At 44.2% G+C, this 21,127-nt stretch overlaps 1 protein-coding gene across 1 annotated transcript in view; it reads left to right on the top strand.

Moving 5' to 3' along the window:
* SORD (sorbitol dehydrogenase) overlaps nucleotides 1-7,338 on the top strand; it is a 46,246-nt gene extending 38,908 nt beyond the window's left edge. The window contains exons 6-9 of the mRNA XM_033108682.1: nucleotides 1,271-1,336; nucleotides 2,076-2,251; nucleotides 5,111-5,232; nucleotides 6,117-7,338. Of these exons, the coding sequence (XP_032964573.1) occupies nucleotides 1,271-1,336; nucleotides 2,076-2,251; nucleotides 5,111-5,232; nucleotides 6,117-6,282 (530 nt within the window). The 3' untranslated portion in view covers nucleotides 6,283-7,338. The remainder of the gene's footprint in view (nucleotides 1-1,270; nucleotides 1,337-2,075; nucleotides 2,252-5,110; nucleotides 5,233-6,116) is intronic.
* The last annotated feature ends 13,789 nt before the right edge of the window (nucleotides 7,339-21,127 follow it).

Raw genomic sequence — 21,127 nt, 5'->3', positions numbered from 1 at the left:
GCTACCAATGTGTGTTTTCTAATCCCCTCACCTTCTCCCTCACCCCCACCCTCGTCCCATCTAGCAGCCATCAGTTTTTCCTCTATATCTCTGAGACTATTTCTGTTTAGTTTGGTCATTTATTCTGTTCCTTAGCGTCCACATATAAGTGAGATCATATGGTATTTGTCGTTCTACATCTGACTTATTTTACTTAGCATAATGTTCTCTAGGTCCATATCGTTGCACAGGTGACAGATTTTTAAAAAATCTGCATAAGTAATATCGTTTGCCATAGGAAAAAAAAAGTCATATACATCAAACGTGCACACACACAGATTGAACCATAGCCCCATCAGCCTGAGAGAATCACTGTTAACATTTTGGTATAGAGTGTTTTAGTTTTTTTTTTTTTTTTTTTTTAATGAGATCATACTGAATATGCTTAATTTTTTTAAACCTACTCTTTTTTTTAAACAACACATTGTGTACATTTTTTCATGTCAGTGAACAAAAGATTTGTGCCATAATTTTTAATAGCCGTGCAGTGTCCCATTGTAGTTTAATCATTTGTTTGTTGGTCATTTCAGGTATTTTCCAGTGTTTTGCTTTCTGTGGGAACTCACAAAATTATTTTCAAGGGAGGAGTCCAAAAAGCAAATCCCCAAAGATATTCTGTGTAACCTTATTTTGTGGGTCTGGTTTTGATATTAAAATCATCATGTCATCTAGCATGCGGAATCTGGTGAAGCAGGTTGTCTGGGCTGAATCTTAGTCTCCTGAACACCCTGGAGCTGCCTGAACAGCTTCCTCAACCCAAAGAGCCAGCTCACTTAAGGACACCCTCCAGGGTGATCCTCAGCGGGTACCTAAAAGTGATATGTCTCTACTTGGGGAGGTATGATAGGTTCTAAGAAGATAGGGGTCAAAGAGAACAGGAAAATGTATCCAGATTTTCAGAGACTTCTTCTCTGAACAAATGTTTCTGTGAGCCCTCTGGTTCTTTGATATCGTCCCTCCCTAAACAGTGATATTACCCTAAGAGTAAGTGGATATTTTCTGATTCTGTTTTAGGAGAGAATCAAATAGAACCTAGCACAAGGAGCACATTTCATGTAGAGAGTAATTCTCATGTATTCAACAAACAATTATTAATGTCTCAGTATGTGGCAGGCACCGAGATAGATGCTAGAGGTGCACAAAAACATGATTTCTGTTTATGGCCTGGACAAGGGGGAGAGCTGATGTTTCATATTTCAAAAAAGTGTCTCCTATTTCCTGCTTTATTTAGGGCCAATTGGACTGGTCAATTTGCTTGTGGCCAAGGCAATGGGCGCAGCTCAAGTGGTGGTGACTGGTAAGGTTTTCTTCTTTTTAAATCTCCTTGAGGGGGAAACAGCTGGGCCTATAGTTTGGGGCAGGGGCATGAGACCTATTCCCTTCCTGGGGTACTAGGTTTCTAGAAGGGGCTCCTCCGCTTATCTCCTGGTTCCAAGGTTGAAAAGCCTACCCAGGGGATGACCAAGTCAGGGCTCAGGAGGAGACTCTTGAAGCTGTTGGGAGAGGGTGGCTGCGGTGAAGAGGAGGGCCTGGCTCTTTATGTATGGACCTGAGATGCCCATACTGCCTACTTGATCCCAAGCGGAGGCTCAGCCCTTGGTCCAAGCCCAGGAGGCAAAGAGGGTGTGTTTGTGTGTGTGTGCTATGCAGCTAGTGGGATGAATGATATGTTTATAAGAGGATGTTTGTGTAGAGGTGTGTGGTATGTGGATGTGCATGGATGTATGGTGGAGTGGGAATGTAGAAGGGTATATGTGTTTCATGTGAGGAGAAGGTATCAGAGAGTGTGTATAGTAGGTATCTGTGAAAGTGTATATGTGTGAAGAGAAGATAACTTTGAGAGAGTGTGCACGTGTGTAGATGTGTGGTGTGTATGGGGAGCGTGTGATAGTGTAGGGAGCATGTGTGTTGGGTTCAGCGACACCACCCACCACACCAGACCTCCATTACCATCAGAACTTGCACCGCCATTTTTATGTTCTCCCTAATCCGCCATCCAGTTTTTCAGTTTGAAAGAAACTTTGTTTCAACTTTAGATCTGTCTGCTTCTCGGCTGTCTAAAGCGAAGGAAGCCGGGGCCGATTTCGTCCTCCAGATCTCCAAGGAGAGTCCTCAGGAAATCGCCAATAAAGTAGAAAGTTTCCTGGGGTGCAAGCCAGGAGTCACGATCGAGTGCACAGGGGCAGAGACCGCCATCCAGGCTGGCATCTATGTGAGTGAGATGAGGGCAGCTCTGGGGAACTGGTGCAGGGTAGTGAACTGAGTAGAAGTCAGGGGTCCTACCATGATTCGCCGAAAATAAGACCTAGCCGGGCAATCAATTCTATTGTGTCTATTGGAGCAAAAATTAATATGAGACCGGGTCTAAGACCCGGTCTTATAGTAAAATAAGACTGAGTATTATGTTATATTATTATATTGTATTATATTATATTATACTATATATATTATATTATATTATATTATATTATATTATATTATATTAAACCAGGTCTTATAGTAAAATAAGACTGGGTCTTATATTAATTTTTGCTCCAAAAGACACATTAGACCTGATTGTCCAGCAAGGTCTTATTTTCAGGGAAACATGGTTGGATCAAGTTTCAGCCCTGACTTGCTCTGTGGCCCCAACAGCAAAATTAAGTGATCTCTTTGTATCTGTTTTCTTATCTCTTGTGGCAATAATGACACTTGCTCGCATTCTCATTGGGTCATTGTGAAGTTTCAGGAAGGTAACCAGATATACCGTGTTTCCCTGAAAATAAGACCTAGCTGGACCATCAGCTCTAATGCGCCTTTTGGAGCAAAAATTAATACAAGAGCTGATGGTCCGGCTAGGTCTTATTTTCAGGGAAACATGGTAGTCATACATGAGCCTTGAAAGATGTTAAATGATCCACACCTTTAGGATGGGCTTGTTATCATGATCATTATCTATGATCATAAAAGTTGTACTCTTAATGAAAGGATCAATAGGAGGAACAGGGAACCATGTTTCAGTTAAGTATGGGAAATCCCTATCTTGTTTTAATAAGGAAAACTGTGGTGTCTGAGTCATTTATATAAAGTGACAGCCAGTTAGTCACAAGGTGTGGTGATTTTCAGGGTCACAGTTGGCTACTACTGTCCTCTCCCAAAATTAGGAAAAGATAAACTGCCAAATAATCTGATTCGCCCCTCAGGGACCCAGAAGTAATTTATGAGAAATTGGCAGTGGCATGGGGAGGGGGATTGGCATTGACAGATCAGAGTACGAGGAAAAGAGGGGAGAAAATACCTTCTAGGTTCCAAACCCCACTGTGTGCTAGGTCTTTTTTGGATGCTTTATAAACATGATGACTTATCTGCACAATAGCCGTGAAATTAGTCATTTTCCACATTTTGCTGTGAGAGGCCCAGTGACTTGCCTTGAACACACTGCTCCAATGCCTGCATTTTTCCTACTCTGTCCATTGCTTAGGAGAGGAAGGGAAGAGAGGGACAGGAGCCTGTGAGCAACCATGCTAGGGTGGGAGGGGCAGGGCTGGGGAGAGCCATGGTGACAGCTGCCATCACTGGACACTCCTTCCCTGCCTTCCAAACAGCTTCCACATAGCAGTTTGGGCTTCCTTCTTCCTTCTGAGTCACAACTGGGTCATATACAAGGGCATTTTGCACCATGCAAGAAATTCTGAGGAAAGCTGACCCATAGAGCTGTGTGGCGCAGCCCTCGGACTTGGCACCCTAACAGAGCTGCCCTGCCCTCCTACCAAGATGTCATGTCATGTCATCAAGGGCAGATGAGACAGCAGGAGGTGGGAGAAGCAGATGGCACCTTCACCCTGGGGCAAAAAGAACCCAAAATTCAGAGGGCAATGGGTATAACGTGTAATCAGTCGGCCCATGACATACCTTTGACACATGTTGTGTGCAGCTTTGTGCTGGGCACCTCAAGGGCTATGACAATGAGTAAGGTGTGTCTACTGTCTAAGTTGTTGACAGGTCAGTGGCCCTCCCCCCCCACTCCACAGAGAGGCACTAAAAGATATGGCTTCACAATGTGAGGCTTTCCTTTCTCTTCTCTCCTGCCTGGAGAGCATCTGGGAACAGCTGGCATCTCCAGCTGTTGACAGTGGAGGCCAGGCTACCTGAGGTGGATGTGGAGGTCAGTGTGACCCAAGGGCCTCTGCAGTCCTGAAGCCGGTGCCTCTCCTGAGTGGGGAGTGGAGCCATCATGCATGACAGGTGCTGTAGAATGCTACAGGCCACCCCTCTAGCAGGCAGGTTAGGTTAAGTCACCTTATGGACATACCTAAGAGTCACTTTCCTGTCAGATCGTGACTAGATAATGTTGATGAAGAGAAGTGGCAAATGCTTAGGGTAGAATTGATGTCATCTCCTTGGTGTAGAGGTCACACCCACAAAACAATGGTCAGGTAGTCCGAGCATTCCTTTGCCTGTGGTCAGCAAACTGCTGGCCTCCTGGCTGCTTGGTATGGCCAATTTGACAACGTTCCTTCTTTTTACCAGATGGAGAGGAAATGCTGATGGGAAACATTGTTCCTAGAAAATTTCTCAAGTCGAGTGTTTTCTATGGCTTACCCATACCTTTGGCCTCTCTCCTCCACTTACCCAGTGGGGACAGCTACATTTTCCAGTTGAGATACCCTCCCCCTTACCGACAGTGTTCATATGTCGGTAAAGCTTTAGTAAAGCTTTAGTAAAGCTTTGAAAGATGCTCAGGGGATCTCTGAAGATCAGTGTTGTTTGTAGGGGAGATTCTCACGGGTCTGGAGAACCTTGGCTATTTCCTAGGATTTTGTGAACAGTGGAAGATGCTCCCTCTGTGCCTGGTCCTCCACTGGTGAAGTGTATTATTTCAGGATCTTTAAAGAAGATAATGTTTACTTTGCTGCTCTCTTGAGTTTGGTCGCTGTGTGGAAGAGTTCAGCAGTATAGAAAGAATCATGTTCCCTGGAATTTTTGGATACTCACCTGATGAAATCAGAAAACAATTGTGTGATGACAGTGTTGTTTTCAGTAGGAAGTCTGCATTTTCTTCCTGGTTTTCTTGTTTTTACTTCCTCCTCAGGCCACTTGTTCTGGTGGGACCCTGGTGCTTGTGGGACTGGGTTCTGAGATGACTAATGTACCCCTACTGCATGCAGCCATCCGTGAAGTGGACATCAAGGGCGTGTTTCGATACTGCAACACGTGAGTTTGTTGTGGGTGAGTGGGGTGGTGAGCGGGGTGGTGAGCGGCTAGCAAGACGGGCAGGCCTCTGGGACCAAGAGTCTCTGCCTATTTATTCATAAGGGGCATTCCCTGGCCACACAGACGGCCATATGATATGATATGATATGGTTCCAAAGAGAGGATTTATTCCTGGTTAAAGAACAGGAAGGTAAAGACGGCAGGGGGAGGGAGGGAGGAGCGAGGGAAGGAAGATTTTGAAGTATGCCCTTTTTGGGTGTCTACCACTCATCACCCAGGCCCTTTCTTTCACATTTACTGAAGTGGCCAGATCTCCATTTTCCTCTTTAAAGTGAAGAAAGAGAGAAGGACAACAGCAAGAACTCAAGTCCCTTGGTTCCCACTCCAGAGCCCCTAGGCACACCCTGCGAAGTGAGAGGGTCTTAATTCACCCCACCCCATATTCTATGACTCCACCCCGTCTCCTGCTGGGGAAGTCTGTCCAGTATCACCTTCCCCACCGGTGTCTCATGCCCACCTTTAGAGTTAAACCATTCCTTCAGCAGAGTACCTGTTTTCTAGTAAAGTGCTGAGCTGCTAAGGGGTGTGATTGAATTATTCTGGGCTGACTCCCTGAGGCTTATCTGCCTTTCACTAGCTTCCATATGTTTTATGCCTTCATGCCAAGGGAATTCTAGGCTTCATGGCAGACGTTGCAGAGGGGCCGGGGAGCATTTGGGAACAAATCATAAGATCATTTCCACCATTGTTGGTCTGTAGAATTGACCTTGCAGAACCACAGTGCTATAAATAAATATGGCCAAGCTGATGTTGTACTTGGTAGTTTGGGGGGGCCTGGCTCTTTCCTCCTGAAGGTTGAATGTAATGCTTGTGATCTTTTACAGGTGGCCAGTGGCGATTTCAATGCTTGAGTCCAAGTCTGTGAATGTAAAGTCCTTAGTGACCCATAGGTTTCCTCTGGAGAAAGCTCTGGAGGCCTTTGAAACATCCAAAAACGGGCTGGGGTTGAAAGTTATGATCAAGTGCGACCCCAACGATCAGAATCCCTGATATTATCTGGGCTCTGCCCTCATCCCCACCTTCTCAGCATCTTGGAGCCACATGGCTGGGCTTTGATGCAGAAGTTTCTTTTAAGTAGTAAGAATAATTAAATAATTCATTATAAGCAGAGAGCCTTGCACAGAGGAGTTGGTGTGCCTTAAAAACAAAAGTAGAGATAGTCTGGGGGAGCTTGTAGCCAGAATGACCTATTCATGCTGGGCAAAGTTCAGCAAGTGGAGGAAAGTTCAGGTAGGTGCTGGGAATTCCCCTTCTTCCTGGAGTGCCTGAGTTAGGGGAAGAAATCTGTCCTTTGGGTTCCTGGTTCCTGGCCAGGTAGGGGATGGGGCCTGAGTTATGAAGACACCACTTTATCAAGACTTAACTGGTCCAGAAGCTAATTTGCATGAAAATCTGCAGCTCAGAGTCTGGGATGAGGGGCAATTGTTTTAGCTTAGAGCACAGTATTTCTAGACATAGGTACTCTTTGGTTTTATGACAAAAAGAGAATGAGGAACTGACCTTCCTGGGTCTAGGGTAACATTAAAACCAATCAAATAAAACCAAAATCCCATGTGAGGTCAAACCTGCTTTCATTCCCCAAATGTAGAAATAGTCAAGGAACATCACTACTGCTTGAAGGTTGCCTGTTTTTCAACCCCTGAGAATTCTGTGTAATTTACTTTGTAAGGTAAAGAACCACCTTCCTAATGTTCCCCACCTTTACCCTTTCCCTATTCAGAGGCAGCCACTACAGGCTCCTTTGTCACCAGGTAACTAGGAGACACCTACCTAAGGAGAGTCATGAGGAGTCCTAATGGGAGACCTTGAATCGTACCTCTGATTAGCCCGGGAGGGTTTGGTTAGTGCACCTGTCTTCTCCACTCGACAAGAATAACATCCCCTTCTAAGTTCAAACTCACTCATGATCATTATACAATTCCATGTGATTCTGGTAATTATAAACAGAAAACCTTTCCCCTTCTCATAGCCAGTTAAGACTCTTGGTATATTTCTGTCCGTTTGAATGATATCTCTGACCTTATTAAAATTGTGACCTTATTTCAATTTTCTTGTGTAAGAGTTGCGTCCAATCACATTATGCCCATTTGTGACTTTAAGATTATTAGTCAACTCAACGCTGGGCCCGGGCTGTGGCAGCAGCAATGGTACCCTCAGAAGATCCCAGGGACCAGAGAGCCAGCCCCAACATCATGGACCTTAAGACAGACCTGGAGACCAGTTCAGGTGGGAAACCAGCCCACCATCCGAAGGCCACCCCACAGCCCACCTAACTTTATTACCAGCTGTGCTCGCTGGAAACAGCTCTTTCTGGCAGCACCTCCAGTGCCACCCTGAACCCCCAGTCCCACTGAAGACCTACATCTTGTTCTGTGGGGAAAGCCAGCCCCATCTAACTCAGAAGTTAGAGGGATGCCTCCTGGGTGTCCAAGCCAGGGCACTCTGCCACCCTGCAAAGGGACTGTGGCCCCAGCGCTCTCCCCCGTCAGCATACTGCTCCTAGGAGGCTCCTGAAGCCAAGGGGAGCCCCTTGAACACTGTGCCCATGAGGTCTTCGGCTTGGGGAACAGTCAACGGCTCACTGAAAACCCTCACCTGTGTCTATGGGAAGGCAGATTCACTGGAAAAGTCTGATCATGGCAGGAAGGGGTTGGCACACTGGGCTCAAGTGTGCAGGGGCTGCAATTCCCCAGCCAACAGAAGTCTGTGCCAGAGCCAAGGAAGGAGCGTTAGGTTCACTAGCAGACATCTGAAACAGCCACTGAGCACACACGCAAAAGAGTACCCTACGTGCTTCCTCCCTATCTTTCTTAGCCTTTCAAAGGAAGCAGGATAAGGCACATCCATGTGGAAAGAGACTAATTCTTTCATAAAGCAAATACTAACAGAGCATCATTTACATGCCAGGTTCTGCAAAATGCCAGGGAAGGCACCACCGCTTTCTTGGAGTTCATATTTTTGGAGTGGGGAATGGGTGGGGCGGGCGGGAAAAATGGATAAACAACTGAATAAATGAAGATTTTGAACAATGAGAAAAGATTATTAGTCAAGAATGAGGATATGCCCTATTTTGCCATGTATAATGTGCTCCTATGTATAATGCACACCTACATTTTTGGCCCACATTTTCAGGAAAAAACTTTCATTTTCAAATATTTATTTGTTTACATTTAGGTACTTGATTTGTATTACAAAGGAATTTTAGCATTTATTTTTAACATCATGGTACAAGAAATTTTACGTAACAAATAATTACAAAACACAAGAACAGATACAAGGTACAAGAAATTTATGTACCGGTAACAAATTTACGGTATTTACACATCATAGAGGGCCAAGGACTCTGTCTTTGCAAGTTCATCGAAAGTTCAACAAAACCGATTATCGTATTCCAGGACATTATTTTACATACAAATATCGTTATTGATTTCTAGAGTTACACTTTTAACTCATAAGCATAAATAAAAGAATTAAAAACATTTATATAGTGACGGCCAGTTGGTTCAGTGGTTAAAGTCCAGTGCACATAACACCAAGGTGGCCAGTTCAATTCCCACATGGGCCAGTGAGCTGCGCCCACCACAACTAGATTGTGTTTTTCCCTCACAAATTTGGGCATAAAGTGCACATTATACACAACGAAATATGATAGTAGCTGTGACATAACAGGCTGCAGCCTTTAATTCCTCACTTTAGCTGGGGGCAGAGGGTCACTTTACATTAATGATCCCTAATCCTTACATCAAGCCAAATACATTAGATTATTCTACAGCTAAGGAAATAGAGAAACCAGGTAATTTGCTCACACACTGCTTTTCTCGTCTTCTCTGGAGGAGGGTGGGATCTTCAGACTTCTGTCTACATACAGCACGTGCACTCAGCAGCCACATAGCCCACTGGGCTTCTCTTGAGTCCTGTTGAGTCCAGGGCCAGACTTGTCAGCTGCCTTCTCTCAAAAACTTTCTCCTTCCAGCTCAGTTGTGCCCAAAGTTGCTTGAATGTGGAATAAGGGCTTCCTCCCTTTTTAGTTCTAGATGGCAGGCTTCCAAATAGAAATGCCCCTGAAGGAGGTAGACTCACTGTTAAGTTCACGTGTAGCCGGTTTTCCTCGTATTGTGGTTTGGTGGAGGAAGGAGGCCACGAAGTCTGAAAGGGACTGAGGAGCTGTCACTTATTTCACAATGGTGATTGGGTTGGATCTAAGTCAGTCTTGGAGCCTTCATTTCCTGGTCTGTTAAGTGGGCTTCATGATGCCTGCCACGTGAGCAATTACAAAGAGTGAATGGGCTGATTGAAAGCAGTTCAGGGGATACTTCTCATTTCCACAGCCCGCCAGAGCTCTCAAGTCACTGCGATGGTTCACCCCAAACGGCCAGAGAGGATGGCAGGAGAGGAGGTGGTGTGGGTGCACCACCAAGTCAGTCCTCAGGGTGGTGAGAGAGCCCAAGCCAATATTCCTGAGCTGATTCTGGGGCTGCCTCGCCTCTGTATCTTAATTGAAATGTTTCCCACTACCACTACCTCTATTTGGAAGGGGCTGCAGGAAGCCCAGGAATTCACCTCCTACCACCTCCATGAAGTACTTGGTAAATATTGATTGACTCAATGAAACAGTCCCGGAACAAAACACGTGAATTCCCCGCAAGCCTCCCCAGGCTTGGGTGACCCTGCCAGCCTCTGTGTGCTCTGTCGCCGGTGTCCAGCACCTGGTTCACTCAGTCAACACTGAGGACCCCACCCAGCTGGCATTGCCAGCATTAGGAGGTGTGTAAGCATGGAGAGCTGGGAAGAAGCAGCCTGCAGACAAACGAGAGTGGAAGGAGGAGGCTGCACCATGGACCCTGAAGGGGAAAAGGGATTCAGCTCCAGCATCTCCCACTTGCCATCTGCATTTGCTGATGTGAAGTCACTTCTGGTCGACCAATCCCTAGTTCTAAGGTCATCCCAGCCCCACTGTGTAACACAGTCCTGCATCTTCTTCCTTCCTGACTTCTCTTTTGCTCCTTTCAGGAGAGCAAAGGGGATCTGTAGGGAAGTTGGTTGGGCCAGAGGTTAGGAGCCGGAGAGGCAGATAGACTGTTGGATATTTACTTTTTCCCAGAACTGTCCTCTGCACACGATCTCAACCTAGACTTGGAGTACAGAAGCCAAACCACAGGGCCCACACCCCCTGTTGGTGGGCAGGTCTCTACTGTCCTCCATACACCGAGGTCAGGGAAGAGCAAGATGGAGAAGGCAGCAGTGAAGTGGCTTGGCTAGGGGTTCATCGTGGGAGGGAAGTGCCTTCAAGACAGCAACGGTGTTCTCTGTTGCAGCTGCTGCCATATTGAAGCTGTACAGCAGAGCTCCCATAGCCTCCGCCCCTCAGCCCTGGCTTTCCTCTTCTCTTAGAGCCCTGGCTGAGGTTCTTCCTCACACATTGAGGTCCTTCTTTCCCTGGGCACTTGAAAGTGGCACAAGATGTGTGGGTGGTGGTCCTGCCAAGATATCACTCAGTGGATCTTACCATCAGTCGGAGCTTCTTGGGAACCTGGGGTGGGAAGAAGCCTCTGTCCTCTGGTCTTGGACCCACAAGGCCTATGAGAGGCAGATGTTGTAAAGGGTTCAATACCAGGATTCCAGGGTTCTATCTAATCTCAGGCCCACCACTAACTCACTGTGTGATTTGCCAGAGTCACTTCCTCAGTTGGAGCTTTGGTTTCCTCCCTTAATGGCAGGATTGGGCTAGATGATCTTAAGGTCTCTTTCAGCACTGATATTTTACAGGTTTCCCATCATCCTGAGGCCCTAAGAGTGAGGACCCCTTTAGGGGAGACCCTCAGGATTGAGGTGTTAGGGGCCTTCTTGGGTTTCAGTTCTGTCCACTGTGTCTCTGAAGGGGTGGCCTGAGTGGGGGAGGGAAGCTGCCTGTGGAGGCACTGTGTCCTAGGCATCACCTCGTTCCTTAACTCCCAGGTGTGGTCCTACAGGGGTCTTCACAGCCCAGAGCTGGGCCTGGGGAGGTCTGGACCTATCACTAACTTCCCTGCTGGTGGCCTTTCTGTGCTCCACATAGGACTGGAGGCACCACCCAGCTGGGCTTGGGGTAGGGAAGCAGTCCATCAATAACGAGGAGGGAGTTGTGGGAAGAAGGTGGGCCTGGGCCAGAGGTGGGCCTGTTCTGGATTCAGCATCACTGAGGCACGGGGTGGGTGCAGTTCCCTTGGGACCAGCTCCAGGCTTCAGGTGGGCGGTGCTGAAACCCTGTGGGTCCTGCCCTGAACTCACAGGCTCTATCTGCACTGGGCTCCCAGCTATGGGATGCTTGGGCCTCCTGGGTTCCGGAGGCCTCTCCCATAAGCCTGCCTCAGCTCCTCCTCCCTGACAGGAATCCAAGTGGCTCCTCAGGTCAACTGTGACTATACTTTCCCTTATCACACAAGTTTGTACTTTGTTAAGAAAATAGAGGTTGATAAGTAAAAAGAAAATCAGCCTAATCTGTTCTCCAAGGATACTAAGTTGGAGTACTTCCTTCTAGCTTCCCCCCTGCATTTCTATGCATATAAAATGCACATGCTATAATCAGAAATGGAAATTACCTACTCATTTTCCATTTTCACTCAAAACAGATAAGAACTTTCTTTAAACAACTATATTCCCATTAATAAAATTAACAGTAATCTTTCATGTCATCTAACACCCCATCAATCCAAGTCCAATTTTTTCCTAATTATCCAAAAAATAAAAATGTGAGGAATCATTTTTCTTAGTCTGTTGAGATCTTGCTTCTAGTTGTATCCCTTGGATCAAATAAATTTTCATAATAATTTTAAAAATGTGACTTTTTTAACATTTGGTTTGCTTTATCCAAACACATTGCCCATAGTTATGTCTCTTCAGTAATTTCCCATCTATTACCGTGTTTCCCCAGAAAATAAGCCCTAGCATGATTTTTCAGGATGACATCCCCTGAACATAAGCCCTAATGTGTCTTTTAGAGCAAAAATTAACATAAGACCAGGTCTTATTTTTGGGGAAACACAGTATAGTTCCTTCTTCATTTTTGTTTAAATACCATTATTATGTTGAAGAAATCGGGCCGTTTGTTCTCCACACACTATTTTGCATTTATTTTCATTTAATAATTGTTTTAATTTAATAAAGTCTTAAATTCCTATGTCAATAATTATACACATTACTATTTTTAACCACCATATCCCATTCTGTGGATGTACTATCATTTATAAAGCAAATCACTATATTTTGGGTATTTGGATAGTGCTTTAAGGCTTGGTCTTCTGACAAAGTTGTGATGACTTCCTTTACATACATTTTTGTCCTCCTGACTTATTTCCTGAAGTTATGTTTTAGAATGAAAATATTTGGATTGAAGGGTGTACACATTTTAAAAGTGATTTAGTTAGACAAGAAAAAAAAAAAAAGAATCTGAGATTGGGGGTGTCCCAAACCTCACCATGTACAATGTAGGAGGACTCTGGGGCTCCTTTCAGGGGCTGCTGAGGATGGAGCCATGAAGCCACTGCCTTCTGGCCTCAGGCAAACCTTGGGAAAGCTGGAAGCTTGGACCTCACTATCTATAAATTTGGACAGGTTACTACTTCTTCAGGCCTCAGTTTCCTTATTAGTAAACTCAGTGGTCCCTTCTAACTCTGGGACTACCATGTTTCCCTAAAAATAAGACCTAGCTGAACCATCAGCTCTCATGCATCTTTTGGAGCTAAAATTAATATAAGACCCAGTCTTATTTTATTATAAGACCAGGTATATAATATAATATAATTTATATAGTCTTTATAATATAAAGTAATATAATACTGAGTTTTATATTAATTTTTGCTCTGAAAGACACATTAGAGCTGATTATCTGGCTAGGTCTTATTTTCGGGGAAACACGATACTGCCAGGACTTGACAACAAACAGCCCCTGTTAAGGGGTAGCATAGGATTCATAGGGAACTGGCTGGGTTTCTGTGGAGCAGTGAAACTGATCATTGAACTTGTACTGGAAGACTCTCCCCACCCTGTCAAACCTCAATGCCAGGGGACTCTGGGTACCATTCACCAGACTTGAATAAGTTACCAAGAGGAAATGACAGTGGTGTGTAAAATGTTCCACTTTGGCCCTGGCCTCTCTTAAGTAGATACAAATCCATGTGGCATAGAATGAATTGGAGTAGTTATTAAGATGCAAATTTTGGATTCTCAGATCCCAAGAGTATGGCAATTTGTAGGTCTCTTAAGGAATTTTGTCTTCTGAGTCATTCAAATACAATTGTCACGCTGTTATTTTAATCTCTTGTCACATATATATTTAATGCTGTGGTTAGATAGCCTAACAATATAGATTTTCAGTGTGCATATTAGTGCTGTGTGTTTCGGGAACACTGAAGTAAATTATCTCCTTTATCACCCATTATATGGGATGGGATGAAACTGCCAGCATTGATAGTGTCAAGGATTTATGATCCTAAGGAACTTCTGGAAAAACTGTTATCAGTAAGCAGAATGGAGGACAACATATCACCCGAAAAAGAGATTGGATGAGGAAAAAGCTGAGAGGAGAAGGAAATAGTAATCCAGGGCAAAGTCAAGAAAGTAACTCAGCGGGAACTTTAGAGTCTGGGACTCCTGGTTCTGGGGAGCAGCTGGGCTTTCAGCATAGGGAAAGACAGGCCTTGCCTGAGCTCTCCGTGGTACCACATATGAAAGTCCCACATCTTACTGCACATCCAACAAAACTAGAACCTGAGGAACACCCATTGCCTTGTTCACTGGTCCTCTAAATCCATGCTGACTTCTCCCAGAATAGGGCTCCAGAGGGAGTTAAGTTTCCAAGGAAAAGCAGACATTGCTGGGGTGGTTGGCTGGGGAAGAGTTTCTGTCATCCAATATGTCTTGTCATGGGCCAGACTAGAAGAAAAGCTCTCTGGCATTTGGAAGAAGTGGTAAAGGAAGAGGTTAGTGGGGTGATTGGATGTCTTGGGCTCCCTACAGCAAGAAAGAGGTAGGTACACAGTAGGCTACTCTATTTCCTCATAACCACGAGCAACTCATTGAAGTTCTTCAAGCCTCAGGTTCCTCATCCTTAAATAGGAAAAACAATACCTACCTCAGGGTTGTCACAGGGACAGAAGGAAGCTATTTTGAAGTCCTTGGCATGGTGAATGGCACCATGATTGTGCTTAATGAGTGTTTTGCCCCTGCCCCTGCCTCACCAAACCTTATCTCTTCACCTGGTAAATGAGCAGGGTGGGTGATCCCCAAGACTTTCCCAGCTCTGAGCCTGGAGTCTGCTGAGGTGCCTGGAAGTATGTGAGAAGTTCCCAGGGTGGCAGAAAAGGCCTCAGCTCTGAGCCATTGCCCTCCTGACAATCAGCCTGAGCTAACCCCAGAGTGGATGGGCATCCTCAGTGTGACTTACAGTGTAGAAGGGGAGGTCAAGTCCCAAACACCAGGAGGGACATGTCCAGACCACAGCAAGAGGAGGCTCACATAGGCCTAAAGCCCCCTGCCCTAGAGACATATGTTAGAGACAGCTGGGGGTCCAAATAAGATGGGGCAACCTGGCTAGGTCTCACTGAGGGACAATGAGTGGGACCAGCTTCCCCTTCCAGACCTCTTTGGCTTTAAAGTGGCATTGGGGGAACCCTGTGGCAGGGTAAGAACAACACTGGATCAGAAGCAGAGTCCTGGGTTCTGGGCCCAGCCCCCTACTAATTTTAGGAGAGCCATTTAATTTGTATGTGTTCTTGGATATCTGTGGTGGGGTCAGTAAAACCTCTCTTAGTATCGCTGTCATCTATACAATAGAATACTAAGCTGCTGTGAAAAAGAATGAGAGAATAATCATAACAGCTAACCCCAAGTCCTTACTATGGGCCAGACACTTTTCTGAGAATACTAGATATCTTAACCCATTTCACCCTCAAAATAACCCTACGATATTAATATCATTCCCCCCATTTTAAAGCTGAGAAAATTGAGGTACAGAGATTAAATAATTTTCCCCAGATCCCCCCCACATACATACATATGTTTGTATACATGTGAGGAAAAATGTCTAGAAAGGTAGACACCAAGCTGTCAACTCTGGAGAAGAAGACTTGGGGTTTTGTGTTGTTTGAGGAGGACTTTCATTTTTTTTATGGTATAAACTTCTCTATTGATTGAAATCTTTTTTTTTACCATGATCATATATCAGTTTTGTTATTTAAGAAAATGACTAAGGATTTCACAACTCACTGTGACTTTCAGACTAAATACAGAGGAGCATAAGTGGTGGCACAGGCTCCCAAGGCAGAGGACAGTCTCCATTTCCAGAAAGCCTTTGGCTGCATCCAGTTTCCAGGAACAGGAACAGTTCCCAGTTTCCAGGAGGGAGCCATGCACTCTCAAATAATTACAACCCTACCCCTGATCCCTGGCAGACCCCTGGGAAACCTAGGCAGAACGGTCCGTTACATCATGGGCCCAAGGGTCACTCACTGGGCCTGAAGAACTGTGGAGTGGAACTGCTGATTCTGAGAAGTCAGCTGTTTGCATGCTTCAACCATAACACTGCATTCTTGTGTTCTCTTTTGGTCTTTTCAATTTATCATCTCTTTTATGTGATGACAAGCTGAGTAACTGCCCACAGTCCTTGGCACCTCCCTTTAGTGCTTGCATGCCTGCATTTTTGGTCTTAGCCACGTTTGTGGACTCCATGGCACTGAGGTTTGTTCTTGAATCAAGTGAATGACCCTTTCGTTTTCAAAGGAATTCAGTTGGTATTTGTTTATGGCAGTGATTATAATGTCTGTGCTTTCTTCATCAGGCTTGTCTTATTACTTCCTTCTTTTACTCCCAGCCCCACCCTTGTCTTGTGATTTCTATGGAAGACTTGGTGTTTTCTGGGTCCTTTTAAACAAGGTCAGAAGAGAACATTACCACATCTTTCTAGTTTTTTAAACTGGTGTTTACCATAAGAAGCTTTAACAGAATAATGTTATCATTCCTGCTAATTTCTGTAAACAATTAAGTCATATTTTAATCTTGTTTTAGAGACATGTGGATTTAAGTGTTTCCTCCCCAGCCTCATCAGCTTTTGGTAGTATACTGCTGTCTAAAACACTGTCAAACATTTACTCTCTCAGTAGTTCGCAAAGTATTGTAGGTGATATAACAGTTAATTAGACCTCTGCTATTAGATCACTTCTCTGTGTTCCTGTCCCCACTGTTTCTAATGATTACTTCTACAGCTGACAACTTCTGTTAATGAATTCTTTCAAGGCTTCCGTTTCTTGAAATATGCTCCCAAAGGGGAAACTCAACTGGGATCTTTACCTTATGTTGCTAATTCCTTTTCCTTCAGGTTTTTGGGCCTTTCCTTCAGGCTCTTCTCTTTTCCCAGGCTTGAGAAGTGAGGTTCAAAAATTTTTTATTCTAGCTTCTTAAAAAAATATTTTGCCCATCCCCCTTAACCACTGTGGGGACAGAGCCCCAAAAAGCAGTTTCCAGGCTCTCGGCCTCACATAGAAAGGTGCTGGCTCAGGTAGTAAATGGCCGTCGACTGTGATCAAATGGCCATCAGCTGTGGCTAGTTGGCCATCAGCTGTAACCAGTGAGCCATTGGGCACTAATATAACTGCCATGGCTAGGCTAGCAAAAAAGGGGGAGCTAGCGAGAGTATGGTGGCTGAGCCTGCAAGCGGCGCAGTGAGGGCTGAGAATTGTGTGGCTCCTGTTTCCTGTGTCTCCAACCCAGCCACCAGCGAGAATATAGTGGTATGACGCCCCTATCTATGGCTCCGTGGGTGTTCCTTTTTGGCCTCACCATGTCCTGCGTTCTTATGTGGGGAGCGGGACCAGAGACCTCGCCTGACACCCCGCACGACAACCACTCACCTCATATTGCATCCACATTTATATGGTCCTATTTGATCTCCTCTCTGAATTTACAGAGTTGACAAGCAGACGCGTAGGGAAATGTCATGAAGGGTTGTGCTGCTCTGAGCTTCACAACATTATCTCATTTCACCCTCACATTTGGCAGGAAATTGAGGCTCAGGGCAGCAACAGAACCTAAATGCAGATAACTGACCCATGGGGATTTGAGCTCCAAAGACTAGTGTTCCCTAATCACAGTGATACTGTCTTTTCTTATAATATTCTTGGTCACCGTGTTGCCCTTGTACCTTGTTATTTTCTTAGTTGCTAAGCTCATTGCAGGGAGGATGGGAGGATTGCATTATGATCAACTATGTTTAATTGAGCTAATTTGGCTGGGCTTAGGCTTTCTATGCTTGTATTCTTGACATTGCTCGTTACTTGCTCTCCTCTACAACGGACATTTTACTCAGCTGATAAACAAATGATCTTACCTCAAACCCATTTTCCTAGAAGCCTCCACTGTTAATTTGGAGTATATCTTTGCAAATACATGCACACTATATATATTTACACACATAGATTTAATTTTACAGAAATGGGATCACATCCTAGTTATACATATATTTCCATGGCAGTATATGTAGATCATATTTATCTTTTCAATGCTAATATTATTCCATTGTACAGATGTACCATATGTCATTATGTATCCTTTATCATTCTCCTATTAGTGGGCGTTTAGGTTTCTTACAATATGTTGCTATTCTAAACAGAATTTATTTCCTTGTATACATGTCTTTCCATATAGATACATAAAATATTTCTGTAGGATTCTTGGAAGTAGGATTTCCATGCTGAAGGATAATAACACAATTTTCAAGCATCACCCATACACTTCCTCAAAAATGTATTCCTCTTTTCTTTCAGAATAAATGTTATCTAATCAATTGGATATTTGTAACTCTTCAGCATTTCTCCCATTGTTTCTTCTTTCTTTGGGCCTTTTTAACTACCTTTTCCCTTTTGGTGGTGAAACATTGATTTTTTTTTTTTTAACTAAGCATTTTTTCTATTCCAGGAAACATTCATAGAAGTAGAAAGACAGACACCGAGTTCACATTTAACTGAGGGTTGTGACTGAGAAAAAAGATAATAAACATGACCCTTCTGGGTTGAGACGTTATATAAAGTAAAATAAACAAGATAATGTGTTAGAGGATGTTCCAGTTTTTGATTTTTGCACAAAAAACCACTCCACATGCAATGGGTTAAAACAGAAACTGAATTTTAAAAAATTTTCTTTTGACAAAATCAGCCATAATAAAAATTTTGATTTGACAATAGCCATCACTGTAATACATCAACTTTGAATTTTTATGTGTTGGCTGTCAGTCCTTGCATATGTGTAATTGTAATTTTTTTCATAATACTTAGTGTGTTTGTCTCATATATAGCACATATTTATTATATGGAATTTTTAAATATAGAAAGGTATAAAGAAAAAAAATAACAATGCTCCTCCCCCATCTCCACCTCAAGATAACCACTGTTTATATTTTGGAATTTAATGAATAACAGTATAAATAAACTAGAATCATACTGTAATATTATAATATTTGTATTCGACTTTTCTCTTTTGGTATAAGTTTTGTCCCATGCCTTTACATGAACTTTGAAAACATAATTTTATAATGGTTTCATCATATCACAAAAAAAATAAAATAAAAAACCTGTAGTTACTGATAGTTGGAATTCTCTCTAAAACTAGCCACATCTGGACCATACCCTGTATAAGGAAAAATACCAATCAACAAGCCCTGCTCATGCACACAGTTTTAATCAACATTTTAGTCCCTTACTTATTTAAAAAAAATTTTTTTATATTGTAGTAAGGACACTTAACATGAGATCTACCCTCCTAACAGATTTTTAAGTGTACAATACAGTATTGTTATCTATAGGCACAACGTTGCACAGCAGATCTCTAGAGTGAATTCATCTTGCATAACTGAAATCTTATGCCCATTGATTAGCAACTCCCCCATTCTCCCTTACCCCGGCCCCTGGCAACCACTATTCTGTTCTTTGCTTCTATAAGTTTGACTATTTTATTGAAAGGTACTTCATTGTCGTGAGGCCTGGCAGGGCAGTTGCTACACTTTAGTCTCTTCCTGAAAGCCAAGGGGACATTAACCCCTCCGTAGGGCCCTACGTCCCTGTGTGGTACTAGTGACGCGAGTGGGGAACAAAGTCCTGACACACAGGTTCAGATAGAGTGAGTAACACAGCTTTATTTGAGAACCAATGTCCCTCCAGAGGCCAATGCTCTGATAATCACAGAAGGTTATACAGAATAGAATAGAATTTAATAACGAAACAAGTCCCAGAGTCAATCAAGGTGGAGAAGGTCCCTGGGCTGGAAGAGGTGACTGGACCCACGACAGGTCTGAGGAGAGCTGGTCTTGCAAGGAAGAACTTCAGAGACTGCCGGAGTATTGCAGCTTGTGCCTCGCAGATGAATGACTCTGTCGGATTACCCAGATGAGCGTCCCGGAGGATCATTCCAGGGTGTCTCGCTCAGAGCCTCGCAGAGGGTCTTAGCCAGAGCGCCCAGTGGGACCACTCATGGCACTGCTCTGGAGTTCTGCCTTTATCCTCTTTTCCTTGGACTTGTTTACTTCTTAGGTGATAACCAGAAGCTGTTTTGGTGAATGTCTTTATCACTCAATTTTGTTATGCTCAGTTTCACACAAAAACATGTTTTTTACTTCACTCTTATCAGTCTCACACATGTGCAGCCATAGTCCTGTCCCTGCTTATAAACAACTTGTTTTGCCAACCTCAATCCAACATATATAATACATTTTATATGCTCTATACATTCATGGAAGTGAAATTATACAATATTTGTCCTTTTGTGACTGGCTTATTTCAGTTAGCATAATGTCCTCAAGGTTCATCCATGCTAACCTCTGACTTCCTGTGCATGTGTGTACATGTGCGTGTGTGTGTGTGTGTGTGTGTGTGTGTGTGTAGAAAGGAGTGTGAATCTGGCTGAAATATTCTGGGAACTAAGGGGACTAGTGTTCTCAAAATAGACAACGTTGACTCCCAACTTGATTACCTTATTTTCATCCAAAGTCCTTCTGATTTATTTCTTCTAGAGTATAAACGTGCACATTTTTATCAGGTTTAGGGAGAATCACCTGGGCTATAAGGAAAATCGAAGGAATTTCTGATTTATTGTGTGGATAGGAGGAGGTAGAAATATTTTTTTTTAATTTTTTTTAAAATTGGGGAACAGTGTGTTTTTCCAGGACCCATCAGCTCCAAGTCGTTGTCCTTCAATCTAGTCGTGGAGGGCACAGCTCACTGGCCCATGTGGGAATCGAACTGGCAACCCTGTTGTTCAGAGCTCGTGCTCTAACCAAGCCATCCAACCACCCCCTTTTTTTTTCCCCCCTTCTTCCGCCTCCCCCCCCACCACTCCGATTCAAGCCATTGTTTCTCAGTCTAGTTGTGTAGGCCACAGCTCCCTGGTCCATGCTGGTATTATGAGCCTTGCACCTCCCACCCGGGCAGTCAGTCGCCAGCAGGCCGCTCACAGGCTGCCGGCCACTCACACTGGCCACTGGCCACTCATGGTAGCCTACAGCAGCACACAGCAGCCCAGGGCAGCCCAGGGCCACTCACACTGGCTTCTGGCCATTCCTGGCAGCACACGATAGCACCCCGAGCTCCGGCTACTCACAGCAGCCCAGCTCCAGGGAGAACTGTTGTTCATAATCTTAGCTGTAGAGGGCGCAGCTCACTGGCCCACGTGGGAATCGAACCGGTGACTTCGGCATTAGGAGCACAGTGCTCCAACTTCCTGAGCCACCAGGCTGGCACCTCCTTTAGCTTTTTTTTTTTTTTAAACTTTTTTTTTTTAATTTATTGGGGTGACAATTGTTAGTAAAATTACATAG

Source organism: Rhinolophus ferrumequinum, chromosome 6 (genome assembly GCF_004115265.2).
Source record: "Rhinolophus ferrumequinum isolate MPI-CBG mRhiFer1 chromosome 6, mRhiFer1_v1.p, whole genome shotgun sequence".
Classification (NCBI taxonomy): domain Eukaryota; kingdom Metazoa; phylum Chordata; class Mammalia; order Chiroptera; family Rhinolophidae; genus Rhinolophus; species Rhinolophus ferrumequinum.
This window is presented reverse-complemented; position numbering and strand designations above follow the sequence as displayed.